Below are 22,179 nucleotides of genomic sequence, written 5' to 3'. Positions count from 1 at the left end.
TTCCCAGCGTAACCTGTCCGTTGGCGGGAAAGGATACGCCATAAGAATCCTTTTGGAAATCTGCAGTTTTTTATCTGGAGATTCCCAAGCCTTTTCACATAACTCATTCAGCTCGTGAGAGGGGGGAAAGGTTACCTCAGGCTTCTTTCCCTTATACATATGCACCCTCTTGTCAGGGACTGGGGTTTCCTCTGTGATGTGCAACACATCCTTAATTGCTATAATCATATAACGGATGGATTTAGCCAATTTTGGCTGTAACTTTGCATCATCGTAATCGACACTGGAGTCAGAATCCATGTCGGTATCTGTGTCAACAATTTGGGATAGTGGGCGCTTCTGAGACCCTGACGGCCTCTGCGACATAGGATCAGGCACGGGTTGAGACCCTGACTGTCCCGAGGCTTCAGCTTTGTCTAACCTTTTATGCAAGGAATTAACATTATCATTTAAAACCTTCCACATATCCATCCAATCAGGTGTCGGCGCCGTCGGCGGAGACACCACATTCATTTGCTCCCGCTCTGCTTCCACATAGCCTTCCTCATCAGACATGTCGACACACGCGTACCGACACACCACACACACAGGGAATGCCCTTTCTGAAGACAGTTCCCCCACAAGGCCCTTTGGAGAGACAGAGAGAGAGTATGCCAGCACACACCCCAGTGCTATAAATCCAGGAATAACACAGTAACTTAATGTTAACCCAGTAGCTGCTGTTTATATTGTTTTTTGCGCCTAATTATGTGCCCCCCCCCCCTCTCTTTTTAACCCTCTCCTACTGTGTATCTGCAGGGGAGAGCCTGGGAAGCTTCCTCTCAGCGGAGCTGTGGAGAAAAAATGGCGCTGGTGAGTGCTGAGGAAGAAGCCCCGCCCCCTCGGCGGCGGGCTTCTGTCCCGCTTAAATATGCAATTCTTGGCGGGGGCTCATACATATATACAGTGCCCAGCTGTATATATGTTTAACTTTGCCAAAAGAGGTCCCAAATGCTGCCCAGGGCGCCCCCCCCTGCGCCCTGCACCCTTACAGTGACCGGAGTATGTGTAGGTGTGTGGAGCAATGGCGCACAGCTGCAGTGCTGTGCGTTACCTCAGTGAAGACTGAAGTCTTCTGCCGCCTGTGAAGTCTTCTTTGCTTCTCATACTCACCCGGCTTCTGTCTTCCGGCTCTGCGAGGGGGGCGGCGGCGCGGCTCTGGGACCGGACGGCGAGGGTAAGATCCTGCGTACCGATCCCTCTGGAGCTAATGGTGTCCAGTAGCCTAAGAAGCAGGACCTATCTTCAGAGAGTAGGGCTGCTTCTCTCCCCTCTGTCCCACGATGCAGGGAGTCTGTTGCCAGCAGATCTCCCTGAAAATAAAAAACCTAACAAAATACTTTCAGCAAACTCAGGAGATCTCACTGAAAAGCACCCAGCTCGTCTGGGCACAGATTCAAACTGAGGTCTGGAGGAGGGGCATAGAGGGAGGAGCCAGTGCACACCAAGAACTAAATTCTTTCTTAAAGTGCCCATGTCTCCTGCGGAGCCCGTCTATCCCCATGGTCCTTACGGAGTCCCCAGCATCCACTAGGACGTTAGAGAAAAAATAATATGTGTGTGTGTGTGTGTGTGTGTGTGTGTGTGTGTGTGTGTGTGTGTGTGTGTAAAATATATTCTAGGCTGCTGTCAAATTTATTCCACTGGGTTCTGAATGAATCTCCACCAAAAGAGACACTATGACCTCCAGCAGGACAGCGGCTGCCCCTGCAATTACCACCCTTCATGTACTGACACGTTCTGCAGACACAGGCAGAGAGAGAGTGCACAGTAGTGTAATACAGCAGGAGTAATAATACCAAATGATAAAGCATCCCTGGCTTATCTGCGTGTAGCATAAATGCAGGGTGCGCAGGGGATATGTGCCTGATGCAGCACTCACTGCTAGGTGATGCAGCACTCACTGCTAGGTGATGCATAGCAGTCAGCCAGCAGTTGGGGCACTGAGACCTGCTGTACTAATAACAAACTCGCTTTATATGAATACAGGGTCATATTGCCAGCGACAAGAGATGTTCATTATTGCAGCGCCCTATCCGTCCGAGGCATTAATAAGTTACTTTTACTGCTCCAGGCCAGTAATGCTCAGCTGCCTCTGCAATATTTGTTTTCATAAATGTAGTCGATAGTTCATTTTCTTTTTGCGGTGCTAGAAAATAATACTTATCTCTCTGCAAGTTACACAGGTTTATAAATAGGCATCTTTTCAGTGTGGAAGAACCATGATAAATTCCCTCAGCACACTGCAATAGGCCACGAACCGAGACTGGGTCTGACTCAGAAATGGGCTCAAAATGCTGTCGCAACTGAGAGTTTGAGCGCAGTGGCTGTGAGGAAATATGCAAATGTTGCAGCCGACGGGATTCGTATTAAGATGCCCATTAACGACATGTTTGAACTGGTGCGTGCATACAAAAAAACGCAACCATCGGACACACATCGGTCAAACATCGACCTTCTTAATAACATTATAGTCGCACAGCATGGCATTGGCAATAAGACGCTGGAGCCATTGTGACTGGGTACAGAATCACAGTCACAAGCTGCGGCACGCTCCTAAAATGAGTGACACTCCTGTGTTTGAGTCACCAGTCTCCCGTTACCTCCCACAAATGCCTCCTATCCCCACCCCTTCTGCCGCTAATACCTATACAACATTCATGAACTCAACTTGAGATTTCTTTATTATTCAGTCAACTGTTCTTTATTACACTTCAAGATGCTGACATAACTGGGATTCAAACCCATCGCCTGTGGCATTGCAGTCAGACACTCTCTTGAATGCGCAATCTGCCCTTGCATAGAAAGGTAGATAATTCTAAGATAGAGAATTCTAACAATTTGAAGCTTACCTTGTACTTTGTGAAAAAAATGATCTGCATTGCGGCTGAGCTGATCTATGTAGTGTGTGGCTGCAAGAGATTGTATGTGTGGCTGCACACTACATAGATCTGCTCAGTTGCAATGCTGATTATTTTTTTTACAAAGTACCAGTAGCTTCATACAGTATTCTTAATTTTTATGCAGGATCAAATAGCTCAATGAGTAGGGTGTTTGACCGAAAAGCAACAGGTTATGGGTTTGAATCCTGGGTATGGCAGTATATTGAAATGTGTTATTTAATAAAGGGTATTGTAACTGAATAACAAGCTCTCAAGTTAAAAAGCCCATATATATATCTGTTAGAAGGAGCATCATAGCATGGGCTTTCTCTGGGATCAATCTTGTCATGTTCCTTCCCCACAAGGCATGCGCCTTATGTCCCTATTGGAAAAATTTTATTGTCACACAACATAAGTATACATTCCCCGTACATCAAAATAAAACAAATAAGGCTTGTCTGGTAGATCTCTTAGTCCAAGAGATGTTATCTGGAGGTTAAGGTCAGTATACCCTCAACACATTTCGGCCCTTACGCTCTCTGGCTGGACTTCCTCCATACGGGCATTTTATACTTATGTTGTGTGACAATAAATGTTGTTGAATTGTATTACACTATTGGGCGCTCTATTTTCTGCTCTTCATATATACTCTGAGGCAATGATTAATACGAAAAATAAGATTGGAGAAGTCTGCGATATAGTGTTACCTACGGGACTGCCACTTCAGGCAGTAGATGCGATTGAACAAGTGGTTCTGTACCACCATATACGGTACACAGCCTTTCTATAGGGTATGTAATATAGGTGGTGGACATTTGTACTAAAGAACCGTGATATACTACACCAGAGGGCGCTATTCTCACTTATTTATTTCAGATCTATTAAAATCGGTGGAAACATCCGGTAACTAGGAGACGAGCAGGCACCCTTAACTTAGGGGATGTTTGAGTGACCAGATTCATGACAGCATGACGTAGAACTCAACTAAAATCACAAAGGACTTTTTAGACCTATAAGAACTGTTTACATTCAACAAACTTTCTTTCTCTCAGACTTTTGTTACTGTGGGTGCAGCGCTAGATACCACCATTGTTTGTGATAGATTTTATATATATATATATATATATATATATATATATATATATATTATATATATATATACACATACACGCAGTGTGTCTGCTGCTGTAGAGGGATGACTGCAGTGGCCCACAAAGGCAACCTCCAGAGATCTCCCTGGTACCGCCTTGGAGGATAAGTATTTAAGACTGTATATATATTTCATATGTACGTCCCAACAATAACAATTTCTCATGGTCACATAGGGCAAGGCCTTGTGTTATGGCTAAATTCATGGTTGCCTACTCCTCCAAGCCCAAATTAGAAGTAGACCTTCAAAAATCCCAACAGAGCAGGCAATTCCCTCAAAGGCATTTACCTTAAGCAGTGTGGGATGGAACATGATGTGAAACGCGTCATCAAGCTCCACCCACCTCCAGGCAAAGCCTAGTGGCAGAGTTGTGATGACACCGCCAAACTACCATATAGTTGACAGAGGTGGGAAGGGGGGCTTGATTACATGCTTGTCCCACTCACTTGATGGTGCAAATTATATAAAGCCTTGACCACTCTCTCTTTTCCCACAGCACTTTCCATGTAACATAAAATTAATGATAATGAGTTTCTAATCATTTTGTGTCAATAGCGTACAGTACATGCCACCTAATGGACAGGTCTTCTTTCCGTCACAAATCCCCTGTGCCGCTTTCCTTCTAAATGGTCTCGTTTAGGAAGTGACGTATAGATAAACTATAAAAATCTGTAGACCTAAGGGTCATATGTTTTCATTCTTCGCATCACTATGGTGGTCATTCTGAGCAGATCGCTAGCTGCTTTCGTTCGCAGCGATCAGGCAAAAAAAAAAAAAATCTGCATTTCTGCGCATGCGTATGCGGCGCAATGCGCATGCGCAACGTACTTTCACAACATCCGATGTAGTTTAACACAAGGTCTAGTGACGCTTTTCAGTTGCACTGCTGGCCGCAGTGTGATTGACAGGAAGTGGGTGTTTCTGGGTGTCAACTGACCGTTTTCAGGGAGTGAGTGAAAAAACGCAGGCGTGCCAGATAAAAATGCAGGCGTGACTGGTGAAACGTAGGCGTGGCTGGCCGCACGCAGGGCGTGTTCATGACGTCAAAACAGGAACTAAACAGTCTGAAGTGATCGCAAGCGCTGAGTAGGTCTGGAGCTACTCCGAAGCTGCACAAAATTATTTTGTAGCCGCTCTGCGATCCTTTCGTTCGCACTTCTGCTAAGCTAAGATACACTCCCAGAGGGCGGCGGATTAGCGTTTGCACAGCTGCTAAAAGCAGCTAGCGTGCAAACAACTCGGAATGAGGGCCTATGTTCAGTATATACCAACTGTGTGTATCAGCTGTGTTATATAATCATTTCTACCAGAAACTGGAGAACTCCTTTCAAAATATAACATTTAGCTTTAGGCTGAAGCAATAATATAATGTACAGGTCTGCTTACCTGGGGTGTGATGACCCTCTCAAGAGCGCTAAAAAGGCTCCAGACTTCTGTCCTGTATGTGCAGTCTGTTTTGAAAGCACATCTTTTGTTGTCGATGCTCCCAACCCAGAGAGAATCTCATTTAGGCAATGGGGCATCGAAAACAACTGTGTCATTGTTGGAGGATCCCAGAGGTCTACATATGTAGAACTTTGCTTGTACTTTCTTGTTTGTCTAGACTCTTTCATGAATAAAAATGACTTGGCATTATACACTGTGTCCCCAGCCTGCAGAATATCTTGGATTTGGCGCATGGACTTGGGGGGCTGCAAATGTGAACTTTGATGTGACCATTACCCTAATGCACTGTGTATCTTCTGAGAGCAAGTGGTAACCTTGTCCCTGATCTGGAGTCGGCAGACCTTTCAAGTGCCCCTGTGCCAAAACCAAAACACTTTGCCAGGTGCATTGAGTGCCCTTCATAAAGGATGCATTTCTCTTTTCCGAGCCTGTATTTTAAATTAAAATCAATGTCATGACCTTATCTCACAAGTGACATAAAGTGTGCCCTGGTAATCCAAGGCATCCATTTCACTGTGACCATAAGAGGTTTTAGCACTGAAGACAAAGTAAGGGAAGTACACAGAGAGTCACCCGTGGGGATTGCCATAGCAGTTTCACAATGTGCATATTGTCACCTGTCCCTAATTTTCAGAGACATTCCAAATTTTAGAGATTTGCCAGCAGAAGTATTCAGATTTTTCAACACTGATCATCAGCGCAATACAACTCCTCTCATTCTACGTAGTTCCCGGCGACGCTTCTTATACTCTTTGCCATTAGAAGTTACTTATTATTTAAAATGCTGAAACGTACGTCGTCGCCTTGCTCAGCTGTTATGCTTACATAATCCCCAGGTACCACGCATTTCGACCTCACGGTGTCCCTTTAAAAATATTTAAAAATGTTTGCAACTAAAAGAAACGACTGGATGTAGAATTACAGGAATGGTCAAGATCCATTGAGTATTGCTAAACATCAGGCAGCGAATGATCAGTCCACTTACCTGGCACCTTGAGGTTCTCGCGTGTTGACCCTGGGGCTGTCAGGTAGTTGAGTTCGGTTCATGCACCTTTATACAGCTATGAAAACAGCTGTGTGTACTCTGAGAGCAGGTAGATCATAAGACGACCGTCAGCAAGGAGTGTGGCAACTACTTAATAATTGATCAAGAAACCAGGGCTTAGGAAGCAGAGACATTTGTGTCACTTAAATAATGCACCATGAAAACAGCTTAGTGTAAGCGCCCCAGTAAAACTCAGAAACTAATACGGGAAGGTATTCTGTCCCCTGTGTGCCAGTAATACACAAGGCTGGAGCAGAAAGCATTTATACACTGTGGCAGTTTCCATAATACCCTACTGACTGCAGAGATGAATAGGAAAGATGTCCGCTGACTGCCGCTGGTAAGAGAGAAGTTTTTAGGGTCTGACAGTGTTGAGGTTGATTTATGTTTTTTTTTTTTCCTTCAAGAAATATGGAGGAAGTTGATTGGAGGGCAGAAAGCCTTATTCATGAGAATACAGCCTATCAGTTCACTAGCAGCACGTGACATCACTTGTGCACAAAGTGAAGTGATTGGCTGCATTTTAATATTGGCTCAGCTGACAAAATGGCGGTAAATAACAGAAACAGGACCTGATTCTGATATGTACGGTATTGCAGAGCCGAAGGGAAGCGGCTGTGCATTACCGTACAACGGTGGGGGAGATGTACTAAGCAGTGAAAAGAGTGGAGAAGTGAGCCAGTGGAGAAGTTGCCCATGGCAACCAATCAGCTGCTCTGTATAATTTTATAGTAGGCAAATTATACATGGTACTTCAATGCTGATTGGTAGCCATGGGCAATTTCTCCACTGGCTCACTTCTCCACTCTTTTCACTGCTTAGTACATCTCCCCCTAATATGCAAATGCAGCAGGAGGTGTCTGTAGGAAAAATGGGTCTGGGACTCAGGGTCGACACCAATTAGGCTGACACACCTTAGGTTGACACCAGTTGGTCGACACACCATAGGTCGACGGCAGAAATAGGTCAGACCCACAAACATCAGAGATATACATAAACCATCGGATTTACGTATATGTCTGAATAAGACCTACAGTGTAGAAGGATTTACAAACCCATTTATGTTTAATAAAAGGGGAGGGGGGGGGGGGGAGAATCAAAACCAGGAAATTAATTATGAAAATATAAAGAAGAAAAGGAAAACAATATAAACCAAATGGATGCATCTGGGACATGCAAATGAATGTCATTACAATGTATTACATAGCCAATAAGGTAATCAACGTAGAGAGTATGCCTTTTGGTTATTTAATATAAATCACTACTTTTGGGAAGGCTTTATCTAAAATAGTCCTACAGAAGATAATGATATCAGGCACTCATAATTACTGTAACTATGGGGTTTTCAATACCATTAGCGTCCATCTATGAAACAGGCCCATAGGGATACATTTACTAAGGTGGGAGGTTTTTTTTTAGAACTGGTGATGTTGCACATAGCAACCAATAACATTCCATTATCTTCTAGAAGCAACTAGATAAATATTAAGTAGAATCTGATTGGTTGCTATGAGCAACATCACCAGTTCTTAAAAAAAAACTCCCTCCTTAGTAAATTTACCCGTTTCTGTGGTGGCAAAAAATCTCAATATGTATAGTTTGGAGCAGAGAACGGGTAACATGATAGAAACTATCACATATACCTAGGGTTTTTAACCAAGTCCAGGAGGGAAACATTCTTCAAATGAAGAGAAGCAATAGGACACAAGGACATGTACTGAGACTAGAGGCAGGGCTGCCAAGAGAAATCTGGGTCTGGGACTGAGGGTCGACAGGACAAAGGTCGACACACCTTAGGTCGACGCCAATTGGTCGACACACCTTAGGTCGACATGGACAAAAGGTCGACAGGAACCTGGTCTACATGGAAAAAGGTCGACATGAGTTTTTTATGTTTTTTTGGTGTCGTTTTCTTCGTAGAGTGACCGGGAACCCCAATTAGTGCACCGCGTCCCCTCGCATGGCTCGCTTCGCTCGCCATGCTTCGGGCATGGTGCCTTCGCTCCGCTACCGCTTCGCTCGGCACACTTTACCGTTCCAATCGTAGTCCACGTGGATCGTTAAGTATGAAAAGGTTAAAAAAAAGAAAAAAATTGTGAAAAACCCATGTCGACCTTTTTCCATGTCGACCTTGTTCCTGTCGACCTTTTGTCCATGTCGACCTAAGGTGTGTCGACCAATTGGCGTCGACCTAAGGTGTGTCGACCTTTGTGCTGTCGACCTGGAGTCCGGATACCGAGAAATCTTGGGCCCTGGTACAACAACTTCCTGGGCCCCCCACCCTCCCTGGAAGGGGTGTGACCACAGCATGCTGGGGGCATTGCCACATCTCTTTGGGGGCATGTCTAGCACATGAGAAGCACCCACTCACAGGTGCATGGCATGACTCCCAGCCAGGGCAGTAGAGAGCCTGGCTGGGCTCAGTACTTTTAAGGGTGCATGGCCTAATCACAGGAGGTGTGGACCTGGGCCCCCATTGGGCCCTTCTATCAGACCTGGGCCTAGGTAATTTGTACCCTCTCCCCCCCTCTCTTGGCGCCACTGACTAGAGGAGGGGAGGTTCAGGGGAAATTTGAGGAAAAATAACTTCACAGAAAGGGTAGTGGACAAGTGGAATAGCCTCCCATCAGTGGTGGTAGAGGCTAAAACAGTAGAGCAATTTAAACACGCATGGGATAGACATAAGGATATCCTTACAAAGTAATAAGGATCAAATAAGGTTTGAGATAAAAATATGGTGAAAAATTTCTAATGCTAAAATGTGTGAAGCTGCAGAATTTTTATCAAATGATTGCAAATTTCTACCACATGATTTTCCAAATGGACCGGTACATGGTGCCTACTGATAGTAGGGGTCACAGTTCCCAGAATTGGAATGTAGACCTATGTATAAGTCACGTGGGCAAGTACTGTAGATGCATCTGCTGCATGGCCCTGTAGCTTAGTAAATGACCTCTACAGAAGAATCCTGAATTACTTATAAATCACCTTTGATTTTGTGTGTGTCTGCTGTACTTTTCTGGCTAACAAGGTTTCTTTTCCTTGTTGTATTGATTTCTTTCTCTTTTCTCTAGAGCAAAAGCCTAATGTCTCGCTCAAGCTGAGGACATCAAGTGCACGGCCACTGTTCATCCTCGGTCTCTGACCTTTATGTTTACTGAGGATTGATCAGCGTTGGAGAACTCTACTGGATATATTGATTTCTGCCTGAGGTAAACAGATGTTGAATAATATTATTTACTCCTTGGGAGCTGCGGCTTGTAATTATAAATGGGATCTTTACCCTTCGTTGGCTGCCCGGTATAACACATCTCTACTTAACTACAATGCCGGTTTCTATAATGGCCTCCAGTGGCGTCTTGTCCCTCTACTGGGAGGTATTCCCTTCAATGCCAACCTGCCGAGTTTACTGCACACCAGTATACCAAGATGGCTGCTTGTTTGTCATGGGAGGATGTAGTAAATCTGGACTGCCTTTGGACACGGTGGAAATGCTGGATGTGGTTTCACAAACATGGGCTGTGCTACCTCCACTCCCTACTCCCCGGGCCGGGGCGGCTGCGGTGGCCGTGGGTAAACAGGTCCTGGTGATTGGTGGCATGAATTCTGAGCAGTGCCCGCTGGCATCTGTGGAAATATACAACAGCGATGAGGGGAAATGGGAGAAGAAAGCTCCACTGTGTCAGCCATCTATGGGGATCAATGCCATCGAAAAAGGTAAGAATTGTTCTACTATTTTATTATTGTTCTTAATTAGGGGTGGCCATCGAACATCAATGATTCCAGTTCAACAATGGTTTATGACTGATTTTGATTTTTTCTCTTTTTTTTTACCATTGATGGTGGAGAACCACATGGTTTCCAGCAATCGATGGTAGCTGTGTGCCCAATTATTTTCTGTTTTTCTCCATTAATTTATGGGCTGCTGCTGTACAGAGCTGCTAAGCTGTCAGCCGGCAGCCCTGCACTGCCCCCTCCTCTTACACTGTGTGTTAGAGTCGGAAATGGGATGTCCCGCCTCTTTCACAGGCTGAACTGCTGCTTGCAGCTCAGCCCCACCCCCGGCTCTAAGTCAGAAGCAGAGGCAGCCGCAAAAACATAGACGATAAAACATTGATGATAGAAGATTTTTCTGCCTGGCTCCCACACTTCTTATCCTCTGACATCTCCACCATCATTATGGGCGCTTTCAATATAGCTCTTGACAGTCCACAATCTGTTCATGCCTCCAAACTCCTTTCTCTAACCTCCTCTCTTGGGCTCACCCAATGGTCTGACTATGTTATGCACACCAGTGCCTGCAGGAAAGTACTGGTGTCAGAACTGTTATGCACTCCAGTGTCTGCAGGAATGTACTGGTGTTTGAACTGTTATGCAAAACAGATGGACTCACAGACAAACTGGGGGATATGACATAACGTACACAGAAGGTGATAGGGTAACAAAATACACACAAAGTGAACAGAGAAGCCCAGAGGCTAAGGAACTGGGTATCTCCCTTGTATTAGAACTGCTCAGATGGAAAAGCAAGATGTTGTGTTTTAATACGTAGAGAACCCGAAATGCTGTTGCTAAGGGCAACAGCAAAACCCTAAAGGGTTACCAACGGGTGTGGCAGTAAACTCCTTGGTCAGAGATGGAATGATAGACACAAGGAGAATCTCCACAATCCTAATTCTCACTTGCAGTGCACAGGTTTTAGCTTACTGCCACTAAACTGACCCCTGACACCTAGCACAGTGAGACAGGATTAGACAGGCAAGTCTTAGAATACAGCCGCAAACTTGCTAAGTTCACAGAGTAGTAACAGAACCCCAGCAAGCTAAACGACTGACTCCAGTCTTACTGCTAGGTCTGGATTGGCAGAGTGTAATACCAAATCCCCAGGCCTATTTGCAGTAAGCAACAAACAAATATAAAGCTACACAGTACTGGCTAACTTTCATGAACTGACTAACCAACAAAGATTCAGCAGCATCTGCTTACCCTGAAAAGAGGCCTTATAAAGCAGGTGCTGTCCACGCCCCACTCAGACCTCACAGACTGTGAGCACAAAAACCAGCACCGGATCCCCTGCCATGCACAGAGCCTATAACCACTGCACAGCAAAAGACCCGAACCGGAGTATCAGCTGCGCTCAGGTTACTCCACTAGCACTTGTCTCCCGGTTGCCATGACGACGTGGCAGCACAGGGCAGGAGACCCTAACAGTACCCCCCCTCTGACGAGGGGTCAAAGAACCCCTACTACCGGGTTTATCGGGGAACTGCGAGAAGAAAGAGCGTATCAGTCTGGGGGCATGAAGATCACAACTGCGCACCCACGACCGCTCCTCCGGGCCATACCCCTTCCAGTGCACCAAAAATGACAGCCGACCCCGAACCACCTTGGAGTCAAGAATCCTTTCAACAACAAACTCCCTCTGGCCACGTATCAGAAGAGGGGAAGGTCTTCCACTGGAAGAAGGATTACTAATCGCCCGTTTTAAAAGGGAACAATGAAATGTTTTATTGATACCCAAAGAACGGGGCAGATCTAACTGAAATGCCACCGGATTGATAACCCTGGTGATCTTATAAGGGCCGATGAACCGGGGCCCTAACTTATGAGATGGCTGTCTCAACTTCAAATTCTTGGTAGACAACCAGACGAAGTCTCCTAATTTGAAGCTGCAGGGTCTTTTCCGCTTATCAAAAATCCTTTTGGTCACTAATGACACAGACACAAGGGCTTTCTTCACTTTCCGCCAAATACCTCTAAGGACCGAAACCACAGAGGAACCACCAGGCGTGGAGTCCAGGGGGTCAAAAGAATTGGCCTTAGGATGATGCCCATACACACAAAGGAAGGGAGAGATCCCTGTAGCAGAGTGAGCCGCGTTGTTATAGGCAAACTCCGCCATGGACAGATGAGCAACCCAGTCAGTCTGACACTTGGAGACATAACACCTGAGGAACTGCTCCAAGGACTGGTTCACCCTTTCAGTCTGCCCATTAGACTGCGGATGGTAGCCTGACGACAAGCTGACAGAAATCTGGAGATCGGAACAAAATGCCCTCCAGAATTTGGCCACAAACTGGGATCCGCGGTCAGAGACCACATCAAGTGGCAACCCGTGGAGACGCACAACATGCAGCATAAATAATTCAGACAGGCGTCTGGCTGATGGCAGCCCAACCAGTGGAACGAAGTGCGCCATCTTCGAAAACCTGTCAACGACAACCCAGATGGCTGTCATCCCCGAGGATTTGGGCAAGTCCACCACAAAATCCATTGAAATGTGGGTCCATGGCTTAGATGGGATAGAGAGTGGATGTAATGGGCCAACAGGAACCCCTCTAGGAGTCTTATTTCGGGCACAGATGTCACATGCCCGAACCCACTGATCCACATCCTTAGCCACCGAGGGCCACCACACCGCCCTAGATAGCAACTCCCGAGTTCTGGCAATACCCGGGTGACCTGCCGACTTCTTGGCATGGAATTCCAGGAACACTTGCTGTCTTAACCTAGGAGGCACAAACAAAAGACCTACCGGAAGGTCTGGAGGAGCCTGCTCCTGTGCTCTAAGGACTAATGATAAGAGGTCCTGGGTAATGCCCACTTTAATACATGATGGGGAAACAATGGGCAACGGCTCCTCGGTGGTCTCCTGGATTGGAGCAAAACTCCGCGAGAGCGCATCAGCCTTGATGTTTTTTGACCCAGGGCGATATGTTATCAAAAAATTAAAGCGAGCAAAAAACAAAGCCCATCGTGCCTGCCTGGCATTGAGACGCTTCGCTGACTCTAAATATGCCAGATTCTTATGGTCAGTGAGAATTGAGACCACAAACTTAGCCCCCTCAAGCCAGTGTCTCCACTCCTCGAGTGCATCCTTAATAGCCAACAATTCCCGGTTACCCACGTCATAATTCATTTCGGCAGGCGAAAATTTACGGGAAAAGTAAGCACAGGGATGAAGGCGATTATCAGACACTCCCATCTGAGAAAGCACTGCCCCAATACCCATCTCAGAGGCATCCACCTCCACCACAAAAGGACGCTCTGGATCTGGGTGTCGCAGCACCTTGGCCGAAACAAATGCCCTTTTGAGACGGGCAAAAGCCGCTTTAGCCTCACAAGACCAGTGAGCAACATCCGCCCCTTTCTTAGTGAGTGCCACCAAGGGCGCCACTATAGACGAAAATCCAGCGATAAATCGTCTATAAAAATTCGCAAAGCCCAGGAAACGCTGAAGCGCCTTCAAACTAGTGGGCTGCACCCAATCCAGGACTGCCTGTACCTTGGAACCCTCCATTTGGAAACCTTCTGGGGAGATAATATATCCTAGAAATGCGATTTGCTGAACTTCAAATTCGCACTTCTCCAGCTTCGCCCCAAGCCGGTGGTCTCTGAGTTTCTGGAGGACTAAGCGTACATGCTTCTGATGTTCCTCCAGGGAATGGGAGAAGATTAGGATGTCATCTAAGTATACAACTAAGAATCTATCCAAATATTCCCTGAGCACATCATTCATGAAATCCTGGAAGACTGCCGGGGCATTACAGAGCCCAAAAGGCATCACCAAATATTCATAATGCCCTGAGTGGGTATTAAAGGCAGTCTTCCATTCATCCCCCTCTCTTATTCGGATTAGATTGTACGCACCGCGTAGGTCAATCTTAGAAAAAATGGTGGCAGTACGAAGCTGGTCAAACAAGACCGAAATGAGAGGCAGTGGGTATGAGTTTTTAATCGTGATACTGTTCAATTCCCTGAAGTCGATGCAGGGTCGCAACGAACCGTCCTTTTTACCCACGAAGAAGAACCCCGACCCAACTGGAGACTGTGAAGGTCTGATAAATCCCTTAGCCAAGTTCTCCTGAATGTACTCTGCCATAGCCTGAGTCTCAGGACGTGACAGGGAGTACAACCTGCTCTTGGGAAGCTTAGCATTTGGCAACAAATCAATGGCACAGTCATAGGGGCGATGGGGAGGTAGTACCTCTGCAACTTTTTTGGAGAACACGTCCGCAAAATCTGCATAACACCCTGGCAATCCTGGCAAACTTAGCTGCGAGAGCCTGACTGGAAGGCTCAAGCAACTCCTGAAACAATCAGTACCCCAACTAAGAATCTCCCCAGAGACCCAGTCAAATTGAGGATTGTGGGCCCTTAACCAGGGTAACCCCAACACCAATGGGGCAAAAGTACAGACAGTCACATAAAAGGACAATTTTTCAGAGTGTGTGGCTCCAATAAACAAAGAAATCTGGCTAGTGCAAGAGGTAATTTTACCTTGGGATAATGGTTCCCCGTTTAACCCACAAATCTCAATTTCCGATGCCAAGGGTACTAAGGGAACAGAGTGTTTCAGGGCGAATTGGCGGTCCATAAAAACCCCGTCGGCCCCACTGTCCACAAAGGCCTCAGTCTTGACAGTTTGACCGAGGATCTTCAAGGTCACCGGAATGATAAAAGTCTTCTTGGGAAATTCTGACTTCTGGCCTGACAGGATATTTCCCATCACCCTCAGGCCCTGAAGTTTTCCGGCTTTTCTGGGCATGATACTACCACATGACCTTTATTCCCACAGTACAAACACAACCCCTGCTGTCTCCTCCGCGTCTTCTCACGCGAGGAGAGGCGGGTAGCCCCAATCTGCATAGGCTCCTCAGAAAATTCCTCAGAGTCTGAGGTTCCCTTGGGAAGGAAGGAAATCTCAGTCTCCCTTTCAAGCCTACGCTCTCTCAGCCGTCTATCCACCCGGATGGATAATTGCATGAGCTGATCCAAGCTATCAGGCAAGGAATATTGTACCAGTTGGTCCTTTATCTGGTTAGAAAGACCTCTTCGGTACTGGTGTCTCAGGGCTGGGTCATTCCACTGGGTATCATGGGCCAACCTCCGAAACTCCGTACAGTAAACCTCAACTGGCCTTCGCCCTTGCTTAAGGATCGAAATCTGAGCCTCGGCTGAGGCCGTCTTGTCAGGGTCATCATACAACATGCCCAGTGCCGTAAAAAAAGCATCAACACTTTTAAGCGACGGACAGTCAGGCTGCAACCCATATGCCCAGACCTGTGGGTCTCCTTGTAGCAAGGAAATCACTATGCCCACCCGCTGAATCTCCGACCCAGAAGACTGAGGCCTAAGCCGGAAGTATAGCTTGCAGCTCTCCTTGAAACAAAAGAACTGCGAGCGATCTCCAGAAAAACGATCCGGGAGATTTACTTTCGGCTCCTTAACCCCTGCAGGTGCTGCTGCTGCGGGAGCTCCGCCAGCAGCCTGGGAGGTGTGCATTTTAATGGACAAATCATTAAATTGTCGAGTCAGGACCTGCACCTGATCGACCACCTGTTGCAACGTATTTTGAGGGGTATGCTCCATATTCCCACAAAATTTCAACAGGAGTATTAGGCTGCTGAATATGTTATGCACACCAGTGCCTGCAGGAAAGTACTGGTGTCAGAACTGTTATGCACTCCAGTGTCTGCAGGAATGTACTGGTGTTTGAACTGTTATGCAAAACAGATGGACTCACAGACAAACTGGGGGATATGACATAACGTACACAGAAGGTGATAGGGTAACAAAATACACACAAAGTGAACAGAGAAGCCCAGAGGCTAAGGAACTGGGTATCTCCCTTGTATTAGAACTGCTCAGATGGAAAAGCAAGATGTTGTGTTTTAATACGTAGAGAACCCGAAATGCTGTTGCTAAGGGCAACAGCAAAACCCTAAAGGGTTACCAACGGGTGTGGCAGTAAACTCCTTGGTCAGAGATGGAATGATAGACACAAGGAGAATCTCCACAATCCTAATTCTCACTTGCAGTGCACAGGTTTTAGCTTACTGCCACTAAACTGACCCCTGACACCTAGCACAGTGAGACAGGATTAGACAGGCAAGTCTTAGAATACAGCCGCAAACTTGCTAAGTTCACAGAGTAGTAACAGAACCCCAGCAAGCTAAACGACTGACTCCAGTCTTACTGCTAGGTCTGGATTGGCAGAGTGTAATACCAAATCCCCAGGCCTATTTGCAGTAAGCAACAAACAAATACAAAGCTACACAGTACTGGCTAACTTTCATGAACTGACTAACCAACAAAGATTCAGCAGCATCTGCTTACCCTGAAAAGAGGCCTTATAAAGCAGGTGCTGTCCACGCCCCACTCAGACCTCACAGACTGTGAGCACAAAAACCAGCACCGGATCCCCTGCCGTGCACAGAGCCTATAACCACTGCACAGCAAAAGACCCGAACCGGAGTATCAGCTGCGCTCAGGTTACTCCACTAGCACTTGTCTCCCGGTTGCCATGACGACGTGGCAGCACAGGACAGGAGACCCTAACAGACTACTCTACTCACCAGGAGGGCCACTGCCTTGATCTTGTGTTCACCAGGCTCTGCTCAGTTTCTGAATTCATTAACACTCCTTTCCCTCTCTCTGATTACAACCAGATGACCTTCTCAATCTCCTTCATTACTCTAAACTCTATGACACTAAAAACAAGCAAGCCTCCGCTAACCCGCAGAAATACTAACAATTTAAATTTTCAACAACTTTCCACTTCTCTGCAACAACTGCTCTCACCAATTTCTACATTTACCACACCTGAGACTGCTGTATCCCACCTGCACCAGACTCTAGAGCGTGCCCTTGATGAAGTGGCTGTAGCTACCCATCACACTCCACGTAGGCTTAGATGCCAATCGTGGCACTCTGAAGGAACAAGATACCTACAAAAACTGTCACATAAAGTAAAACGTCAGTGGCGCAAATCTCAGAATCCAAGTGACTTTCTCACATATCAGACCACCTACCACTCCTATCGTCAGGCTCTGGACACTGCCAAACAAACATATTTCCAATCTCTCATCTCTTCCCATGCCACCAACCCCAAGCGTCTTTTTAATACATTTAAATCACTTCTTTACCCTCCCTCACCTTCCCCACTAGCTACTATCCGTGCACAAGAACTTGCTTCCTACTTCAACGATAAGATTGATAAAATCCGAGATGAGATGGTATGCTCTAACTCAGCCAGTGACCTGCTCAATTCCCTACCTGAACCTTCTGTCACTTTCTCTACATTTGATCCCACAAGTGAAGATGAAGTATCAGCACTTTTTCATCCTCCACTACCTCTCCTCTTGATCCGATACCATCACAAGACAGTAAAACTTTGTCTCATGTGCTTATCCCAACCTTAACTCAAATCTGTAATCTCTCTCTCTACTGGTATCTTTCCTTCTCTGTTTAAGCAAGCAATGATTACTTCCATTCTTGAAAAATACAATTCTGACCAAAACACTCTCTCTAACTAACGTCCCATTTCTCAGCTCCCATGTCTCTCAAAGCTACTTGAGAGACTTGCCTACACTCGCCTTACACACTTTCTTAACTTCCACAACTTATTAGACCCACTTCTGTCAGGCTTTCGTGCCCAACACTCCACAAAGACGGCACTGACCAAACTAGTGAATGATCTGGTCACTGCTAGATCGAAAATCCATTACACACTTCTTATTGTTCTAGATCTCTTGTTGCTTCTGACACTGTTGACCACTCTCTTCTCATACAAACACTACAATCCCTAGGTCTTCAGGACACAGCCCTTACTTAATTCTCATCCTACCTATCTAATCACTCTTTCAGTGTTCACTTCTCTGATTCTACCTCCTCTTCTCTACCTCTATCAGTTGGAGTACAGCAAGGCTCAGTCTTAGGTCCTCTGCTTTTCTCAATCTAACACATCTCTTGGTAAACTAATCAGCTCCTTCAGATGTCAGTATCATTTGTACGCTGATGATACTCATCTACTTATCCTCCCCAGATTTATCACCATCTGTATTGGTTCGTGTCACTGAATGCCTGTCTGCCATTTCATCTTGGATGACATCTCGCCACCTCAAACTCAACATTTCCCGAACAGAATTAATTATTTTCCCGCCAGCCAAGAGTAGTTACCAACCTGATATCTCCATAACTGTTGACAATGCGACTATCCACCCTACCTCACAAGCACGCTGCCTAGGTGTCATTCTTGACTCTGAACTGTCCTTTGTTCCACACATTCAATCTGTCTCTATATCATGTTACATGCACATAAAAAAACATATCCAAAATACATCCTTATCTTAAACAAGACACTGCAAAAACTCTAATCCTTGCTCTCATCATCTCCCGCATTGAATATTGTAATAGTCTCCTTACTGGTCTTCCCAAACATAGACTCTCACCACTACAATCCATTCTGAATGCAGCTGCGAGGCTAATCTTCCTCGACAGACGTTCTTCGTCTGCTGATCCGCTCAGTCAGTCCCTCCACTGGTTACTCGTATTCTACCATTTTCAATATAAAATATAGATCTCTTCACTCATCTCAAAATATCTCCCTACCAGACCTCTCCGCTCTGCACAAGATCTGCGTCTCTCATCCACATGTATTACTTGTTCCCACTCAAAATTACAGGACTTTATCCGGGCTTCACCCACTCTGTGGAATGCCCTCCCACGCACAATAAGACTCAACTCTAGTCTCCAAACCTTTAAAAGTTCCCTGAAAACTCATCTCTTCAGACAAGTCTATCAAATTCCAGACCCATCCGCATAAACCTTCAATGCTTCCCTATCTAATTACATCCTCTCTGTACAGTACACATAACATTACATATTTTGTCTTCCAACATTGCTGGGTGATCATATCATACAACCCATTAAGAACCTAGCAATCTGGTGGACCATTATACAATAGATAGAATCTATCCTTGTGTATCAATGCCTATTTCCCTATAGATTGTAAGCTTGCGAGTAGGGCCTTCCTACCTCTATGTCTGTTTTTGCCCAGTTTTGTTCTATAACTGTTGTTCTAATTGTAAAGTGCAATGGAATATGCTGCGCTATATAAGAAACTGCTAATAATAGTAATAAATAATAATAAAACCATCAATGGCACTACACTGAATAGATAGATACTGGCCATCGATGGTTTGTGGCACAATCACCATTGATGGGTACCACATTGGTGGCCATCGTTATTCCTAATAAAATCTTTCCAGTTATGACTATCCCTCATATCCTATATATGTTTTGGAGATATTCTATTTCTCACAGAATTGTAGAGAAATCAGAAATGAATAACTGATTTGGGGATTTTGTTTTCATATATGAAGTTTGTAAACCATTGCTCAGAGCTATGCAGCATTAAGCTTGCCTGGCTCACCCCCAGCCTCCGATTCCTTTATTCAATTATTTTCAGCTGTTCGTACTGCACTGGCAAAACTCTTGATGGTCTGATCTAGCTGCAGGCATCGTGGAGGGTGGCTCATCCATAGAGTGTAAGATTGCGAGCAGGGCCTTCCTACCTTTCTGACTGTTATTGACACTGACACCCAGTGCATGAAACCCCTGGCAACGAGCATGACACCCTGCGCATGAAACCCCTGGCAACAAGCATGACACCCAAACCCCTGGCAACGAGCATGACACCCAGCACATAAAATTCTTGGCAACCAACAGGTAATTTAAAAGTAATTAGAAGCTTTACTGCAGGGCATAATGTATCACAGGCATTGCGGTATATGGCATAATATGGTGCAGGGGGCATTACTGTGGGGCTTAATATGGTGGAATTAGTTTTTTTCCCTGTGGTGGCCAAGGTCTGTTGGTGCTGGGTCAAAAACTGGAGTGTAAGGTAGTCTTTTCCTGTGAGGACACGCCCATTTTAGTGATACCACGCCTATTTTAGCGATGTCACACCCCCTCGCAGGGAGCACGCCTCAGGTGTGCGCAAATTTGTATTTTTTATATCTGAGGGTGTGGGGGTGGGGGGGCATTTTTTTATGACAAAAGGGGGCGTGCGCATTTTAAAATTTCGCACTGGGAGCCAAATTGTCTAGACACACCACTGTTCCCAGCCCCCTCCCCCCCCCCCCCCCCCCCCATACACGCACTGTACTTATAAAATATTATTACACCTACTAACAAGACTGCAAACGCACAGTGCTGATTGTCACATGTGCAGGGGATTTAAATCTGGACTTTGGATTTTAGTTTCACTTTTGCAGAAAAGTAGGAAATCCGTTTAAAAAAGAAATAAACAATCGTACAATCTACTGCGTACTTACTGACTTCGTGGGTCTTCTCTCCGGTAGATGCCAGATGAGGAGACGCTGCAGGTGACATCGGCGGGGGGGAGAGAATAACAGGCCATTAAGCCCCGCCCCCATAGCAGCAAATTGCCACGATTCGCAGGTCAGTGAGGAAGGAGCAGGGATAAAGTACCAACCAATCAGGTCATTTTTCAAACACAGCCTGTAACATGGCAGTTAGGTTGGTACTTTAACTCTTTCCACTTTATGTCTCTCTCTACGACTTGGTACATCTTTTCCACATGTCATTTAAAAAACAATAACACACTACTGTATATAAAGAAATGAAACTATGCCAGTTACTGCGTACTTGTCAGCTTATTAGGACTCCTGAGGAGATGCTGAGGAAACGATCACTTTCAGTAAATAGGGAGGAAGAAGCGTATCTGTGCACCCACCATTGTCACATATTCTGCATAAAATAAGGTTCACGCAGCTTTTCTGGTGCAGCATGTGCAGTTTCCCGCTGTCAGGCAGTCAGGTTACATCAGACACTGCTCTCTTCCATTTTCTCCACATGACTTCCCAGCCCTCTGTGTACTGTAAGTGATGTCAGCACATTCTTCTGTAGTGAGGATTACAACTCATGTACTTGTTTAAAGCCAGTTACATATTTCCTCAGCATAGGAGAGGAATGAGTGCTCATGCCTGACAGAACTCAGCACCCATTCAAGGGGATTTATCAAAGTTTGGAGAGAGATATAGTACCAACCAACCAACCAACCAACCAACCAACCAACCAACCAACCAACCAACCAACCAGCTGCTAACTGCCATGTTACAGGCTGTGTTTAAAAAATGACAGCTGATTGGTTGGCACTTTATCTCTCTGCACTGTAAATCTCTCCAAGCTTTGATACATCAACCCCAAAGTATTTTACTTCAATTATTTTTATCTATTATGGCCGTCCTCAGGGGATGTAGTTGGGATCCCGACGCTCGAGGTTAGGGTTAGGCTGCGGGAGGGTTAGGGTCAGGATGTGGGCAGGGGAGGTTAGGGTTAGGCTGCGGAGAGGGAGTGTTAAGTTTAGGCTGCAGGAGGGAGGGTTAGTGTCAGGCTGCGGGGAGCGAGGATTAGGTTTAGGCTACGGGAGAGAGGATTAGGGTCAGGCTGTGGACAGGAGAGGTTAAGGTTAGCCTGCAGGGAGGGAGGGTTAGGCTGTGGCAGCAGAGCCGGATTAAGGCCCCGGGAGGCCTGGAGTACTATAGAGCAGGGGGCCCCCATGGACTAAAAAAATAAAAAAAATAATAATATATATAAATTGTTATAATTATTTTTTTTGTTTTTTTGTAGCTGTGTGTCCAGGCTGTGTGTATGTGTGTGCAGGTTATGTGCCTGTTCCCCCAATACACCCTGCTGGGACTGATAGTTCCACAACTATATAATACAGTTTGCTTACCACTGCCTATGGCAAGTTGCAGGCATGATAGTGCATGATACCTGCAGAGCTGGCCGATGAGGGTCCCTGGCAG

At 45.8% G+C, this 22,179-nt stretch overlaps 1 protein-coding gene across 2 annotated transcripts in view; it reads left to right on the top strand.

The window, feature by feature from the left end:
• Positions 1–22,179, top strand: part of KLHDC8B (kelch domain containing 8B) — a 339,381-nt gene that overhangs the window by 54,205 nt on the left and 262,997 nt on the right. For both annotated transcript variants that reach the window (XM_063941084.1, XM_063941083.1), the window contains exon 2: positions 9,637–10,279. In XM_063941084.1, the coding sequence (XP_063797154.1) occupies positions 9,889–10,279 (391 nt within the window). In that variant the 5' untranslated portion in view covers positions 9,637–9,888. The remainder of the gene's footprint in view (positions 1–9,636; positions 10,280–22,179) is intronic.

The sequence above is a fragment of the Pseudophryne corroboree genome, chromosome 9, assembly GCF_028390025.1.
Source record: "Pseudophryne corroboree isolate aPseCor3 chromosome 9, aPseCor3.hap2, whole genome shotgun sequence".
Lineage (NCBI taxonomy): Eukaryota > Metazoa > Chordata > Amphibia > Anura > Myobatrachidae > Pseudophryne > Pseudophryne corroboree.
Note: the sequence above shows the minus strand (reverse complement) of the source record. Positions and strands in the feature narration are given on the sequence as shown.